Source organism: Azolla caroliniana, unplaced genomic scaffold (genome assembly GCF_043228905.1).
Source record: "Azolla caroliniana isolate FFs.n. ecotype wild unplaced genomic scaffold, voAzoCaro1.0.p SCAF_184, whole genome shotgun sequence".
Lineage (NCBI taxonomy): Eukaryota > Viridiplantae > Streptophyta > Polypodiopsida > Salviniales > Salviniaceae > Azolla > Azolla caroliniana.
The window spans coordinates 42653-48652 of NW_028230619.1; the positions used below are offsets into that span (position 1 = coordinate 42653).

General features: G+C 36.1%; 1 protein-coding gene across 1 annotated transcript; it reads right to left on the reverse strand.

The window, feature by feature from the left end:
* Positions 1-596: 596 nt before the first annotated feature.
* Positions 597-3447, reverse strand: LOC147848920 (deSI-like protein At4g17486). The gene is made up of 3 exons (XM_087337977.1): positions 3033-3447; positions 1833-2120; positions 597-1246 (listed from the first exon to the last, which is right to left on the reverse strand). The coding sequence occupies exons 1-3, from the start codon at positions 3160-3162 to the stop codon at positions 987-989; spliced, it is 678 nt and encodes a 225-aa protein (XP_087194103.1). The 5' UTR covers positions 3163-3447; the 3' UTR covers positions 597-986.
* Between the last annotated feature and the right edge of the window lie 2553 nt (positions 3448-6000).

Sequence of the window (6000 nt, forward strand, 5' to 3'; positions counted from 1 at the left end):
GCAAAAGTTCATCTCAGTACGATTGTGATACATTTTCCAAATGATGTAAGAGTCATAAAGGTTTACAAACAATTAGCACCACTGTCATGTCAAGTTATCACCTTAACTTCGTTTGGGCCCACAATCAAGACAATTCCTCAAATTAAGTAATGGTACCTAATGATAATATACTTATGAACAAGCTAAAGGCATGTATAATAATACCTTAGGGACAGTGTCTCCTTGGTTTACATCTTCTCCATAACAATAATAAAATCTCAAAAAACCTAGTATGGTCAAGAAAGGGGGCAAACCTCACTCACATTCTTGAATGCACAAATTACATGGCTCATGCAATCACATTGGCTACACTACGCTTCCATGAAAGGCAGAAATGTAGACAATTCCTCACTTTAGGATGAACTATTTAATATGATAAAATTGCCAAAAGAAGATAAACATTAGTATTGCGTGGTACCTATCCATCAACATATATCAAAACATCTCATCACATATATCAAATACCACATACTTATCAATTTTGTAAGCCATCAAATAAAAAAATGAAGTGCTACCCTCAAAACATTTTTTTGGTATTTCCTCATAAGAATCATAACCAAGACCAAATCCCCTTACATTGTCTTCAAAACACCTTATAGACCACTTGGCCCGCCACATATTAACCTTTCACAAATCATCAATGACAATCATATAAATGTTATATATAACTTGGAATAGTCTCAATAAGATTTGCTTCCAAGTATCAACAAGGATTTGCAACATAAGAACGCCCAAGGCTTCTTTCTTTACTACAGATGTTTACGGTTTGGGGGGTTTTGGGTTTCTTAGTGTTTTGGTTATCTAGGGAATTGGGCATTTTATGGTGTAGGGCTTCCCAAGTGACTTTTCTTCAATATTTACTCTGATTCCATGTTGATATTCTTGTTGTTGTTGATATTCTTGTTGTGTTTACGATGGGAAGTAAAGTGATACCATCACGCAACACATCATAGTTGCATGAATTTGCACTCAACAGGGGCAGGCCGTTTCGAATTCCATGGTGAGACTCTTCTTTTCAAAGGTTGTAAGAATGAGGAAACCAAAAGCTGATGTTTTTTGGGTGATGCTATGGCCAAGGAATCTGTGAAATGTATACATCCTTTGCACACTTTGCTTTTGCATCCTCTTTTATGGCCTTCAATTTCACGTGGATACCGAATTGTCGGTGCACCCAGACTATCAGGGAGCAAGCAACTGCATAATGTACCTGTTATGGTTTAGGCTTTCAGGTTAATTTGAAGCTAAAACAGATGTTTAAAAAATAAAACCCCATAAAACTAATCTAATGTAATAGGGTTTAGCTTGTATCCTTTACCACTATTTGTTTTGGGTTAGTTCAGAGCTAAAAGTGTTTAGAGGCCAGAACTCCATTGTCACTAACTTAAATGTAATCTGATCAAGGGTTTAGGGTCCTCTCAGAGCAGAATATGCTTAGACACAAAACTTAATTCCCTGGTAAGAGAAGGTTTAGTAGTTTGTAGCCGAAAGTGTTTATAGAGTAAAAAAAATGAAACTCTGTTGCCATTAACCTAATGTCACATGGTTTAGGTTTAACTTAGAGGTATAAGCGTTCAGAGACTGTATTTAAAGTCCAACGAAATCTACATTGCCCATAACAGTAGTAAGGTTTAGGGTATAGGATCATTTGAAGTTAAATTTATCTAGAGGTCAAATTTAAACAGAAAACAAAATATACATTGCCAAAAATCTAATGTAGTGGGTTTAAGTTTACTTCCAAGATAATAAAGGTAAGTGATAAAGAGACCAAAAAAAGGTATCCAATTACCACTAACCTAATGTAGCCAGACGATTGACCCAAGCAGGTATCGGAATACCAGTCAACCTAACTGAAACATCGTTGCAGAAATGGTTGCAATTCTTCGCCATAAGATGATAGGTGTCACCATTATATTCATTGGCTATACGAACCATAAACTCTCGGAATTCCTTGGAATCAAGATCAATTGTTCCTAGTTGAATAGACTTCCGAAAACTGAACCCGGGACAGCTACGAGGTTCGACCTCAAACACGCCACTTGAAGAGAAATCATGTGCTCCAAATGCATACTCCACACCATGAGCTGAAATGAAAACAACAGTATAATATGCATTAGAGCATCATGCATTTGTTTATTCAAGGTTTTTGCTCGATTCAAGTAGATTAAAATGCAACCCTTGAGAGCCTAGTTATTCAAGTAGATATCAATTGGCTCATGGCCAATTTTAGGGCATAGAATGAAAACCCTAAAGAACCTAAAATAAAGACACCTGGAAACTTTTAGAGCATAGAATACCATCACAAAAACCAGAATCCACAATAATAGACGCCAGACAACAAGAAGCTACACAACACAAGAGATTGTGTATGTAACAATCTCAGTGCATCAGTTCATTGTTTTATCCGAGATATAAAGGATTAACTGTGTCATTAAGGCAATAGTTTCTCGCCCAATTCTCTATACAAGTATATTTTCACCCATATCATCATCATATCTTGCTTAAAATTGTGCATTTTAAATAGTAGTGCTATATCTCTGTCCTTCAAGTGAGATCAACATACAAGCAAATCTCTTACACACAGGAAATCTGCCATAATCTACTAATATTCTTGAAAGATATACAAAAAATGAGAAGCAAAAGTAGATTAGAAAATTCCAAAAGAAAACAAAGAAAATGTAAAACAGAACACAGTGATAAGGAAAGAAACAGAGAGTAAGTAAGAAACGAAACGCCGAAAATGCCAGAATGTAGCGCCAAAAAATGCAAACGTAAAAAGAAGATAGAAAATATGGAAATGCCAGAAGGTAGCGCCAAAAAACGCAATAAAGAAGATAGAAAATTCGTAGTCATAGAGAAGACGCAATGTAAAAGAAAAAAACCCAGAAATATGGAAAAAATCAACATTCGAGAGAAAATAATTAAAAAGTATAGCATAAAATCACAGAAAATGAGAGAACGGGTAGAATCATACAGAAGGAAGATATGCGATTTACCTTCAACAGCAGAGTGGTATATGCCAATCCCAAACCAGTAGAGATAGCCGTTCATGGGCGTCAGATCGTATACATTGAGATAGATCGGAACTCCTGCTTTCTTCTTCCTCCCTATTAATCTCCTCAACATTTTTTTTTCTTCAAATTCTCTGTCGAAAAAACCTGACTCTCTTTCACTCCCTGCAGAAAACCCTAATTATCTTTCACCCTCTGCAGAAAATCCTTGTATTCTTTTTTTTATCTCTAAGGAAACCCCAACTTCTCTTTTTGATCTCTACAGAAAACCGTAATTTCCTTAACCTCTACAAAGCACCCAAGGTTAGGCGGGTTAGGCTGAGAAGAAGAGGCTCACGAGAGATCAATGCAATCCATCTTCTGCTCTTGTGCGAAAGAACCCACACTAAATGTGGAGAGGGGGGGGGGGGGGGGGGCATTAAAGCTAGGCTCCTCAAAAATAGAATGAACTGTTGACGATGAGAGAGACAGAGACAGAGACAGAGACAGAGAGAAGGAGGGAGGAGAAATGTTTTTTAGGGTAAAAAGGTTATATATAATTAGGAGATAAACACACTGGCTTTGGTCTAGCAGAGATGAGATGAGATGAGAATAGAAAAGAAGAGACAAGACGGACGGACGGACGGACGGTAAGCTTGTCCGGTGAGTCGTCCAGAGGCAGAGACTACAAGGTCATGGGTTCAAGCCATGCATTCCGCAGCACTAGTAGTAGTAGTAGTAGTAGTAGTAGTAGTAGTAGCAAGGTCATGCATTCAACCCCTACATTGCACCCCCTAGTAAATCTATAGGGAAAACCTTATAGTGTAATAAAGGAAGCACGAATCTCGGGGCTTTGAAACCCAATGCAATGGCCTTTATTAAAAGAGACAGAACACATAATATCCTTTGCACTGTATATATACATAGCTCATAAAAAGGATCAACCGCGAACAAGTGTATTTTATTAACGTGTGTCATCTCATCGTCTCTACCAAAGCCAGTGTAGCTTGTTGAGACCGAGACAATACATCCATCCATTCTTAATGACTTGTTCTCTCGCTTGGGAATATGAGAATTATCAATCACTCAATTGACGTGAAGAAAAGAGTAACTTTTGGTCGTATCCCAACGCCCAATAGAGAAGAAAGAGAGACCCCACTCCTCGCAATATCTATGAGATTTTTTGTCATTCTTAACTACTATCCAACTATATATTTATTTTTCTTAGGTGCGTTATTGTTTTGATCAAATCAACTCATGTTTGTGCCTCGAATCATGGCCTCGCAAACATTGACATTGTTTCTACATTTCTTCTTCTTTTGTGTTGTGTCTCATCAAAGGACCATATAAGCTTACATGTAATGCAATGTAAATATAGCATCATATATTCATATCTATGTACGTATATGGAATGTCCCTATGCAATGCCCATACATACAATCAAAGTATAGGGCCAAACATTTGAACGTGATTATCATTTCTTGTGTCTATGTTTTAGTTCTATCCCACTAGTATACATGTTAGTCATGAAATAATTCCATAATAACAAAGCAAGCTCGTGTGAAGGCACTAAGTATGCAAGTGGTTTATTAGTTCATAGTATTAGAGGTATTGCAAATTTGCAAGCAACATAATTATTTTACATATGGAATAAAGGAGCTTAGAGAAATCATTAAACTAGTATTTTTGGGAACGATGTAAAACTCAAAGGGATTATAAACAAGTTCAAAGAAGAGACAATGGAAACATTGATATACCCCTAATTGCATTAATCACACAAATACACCCTAATTGTATACTTACTAGGATATTCCTCAATTTTTTGACATTAACAAGATGTTGGTTGGTTGTTTAGATTAGCAACTAGGTTGATTTTTTTTGTTTATGTTGACTCAATACTAATAAATCATTTACTTATTTTCTAATTATTTAGTTTCACTCATGGTGATTAATAGGTTGATTGTTTAGTTTGTGCCTAATAAAATATTTAAGTGACTGATAACTTTAAACGATAGGCATCCCTCCACGGTTGCAAAAGTCATGGGTATATTGGTACCTTTAACTATATACAATTATTTAATTCAAGGTTCAAGGTAAAGACTTCAAAAAATGCCATGAAAGTGCCAAACTTCTTCTTTTTTAAAGAAAGATGCACCTTGGTATATTACTTGAAAATTGTATATGGAGAAAACTGGAGACATTTCATCTCACTTCTATTGTATAAGAATCTGATCAAACAAACGATGTCATATATCAAACAATTAGAACAATACTATCAATTATGCAACATAAAAGAAGGTATGGCATAATTCCACCTTAGACCAACAATTGTATTCGAAAATAAGTGAAGTCCTTGTCATCGGTCCTTAAAGGCCACTTCTCGTTGCCACTGAACATCATCCGAATCTTGCAAATAATCATATTGACCACTTAGTGTGTGGACAAATAAATCCAAAATTCAATAAGCATAGTGTGGAGATGTATGTGAACATCGTTAAAAACATAATCACATCTTGCTTTCCATATTATCCAAAGAGACAACGACATAATAGTACACCAAATAACCAAAATTTTAATCTTGAACCATCGAATAAAAGAAGGAAATGAGTTGAGAGAGAGGTGTCCAAAGGAAAAGAAAGACATGAGAAGCACGCGTACTTTCATACCTCATAACATCTCCATGGAGGACACCCCATAATATTGCACCCCGAGAGAAAATTGAACGAGAATAATGTTGTCTAAGCAGCAAAAACAACTTATTCCAAAATTGCTTGATCTTGGGACATAACCAAAACACATGCAAAATAGATTCAATTGGTGCACCGCAATGCATTCCACAAGCATATTGTTGATGTTGCCTCAACCAATCACCAATAGGAAGAGCATAATGAATTAACAACCAACGAAAGCAATTAACTTTTTTCAACAACTGCATACTCCACAACCATTTCCAAAAGTTTGCAAGTTGCAAACT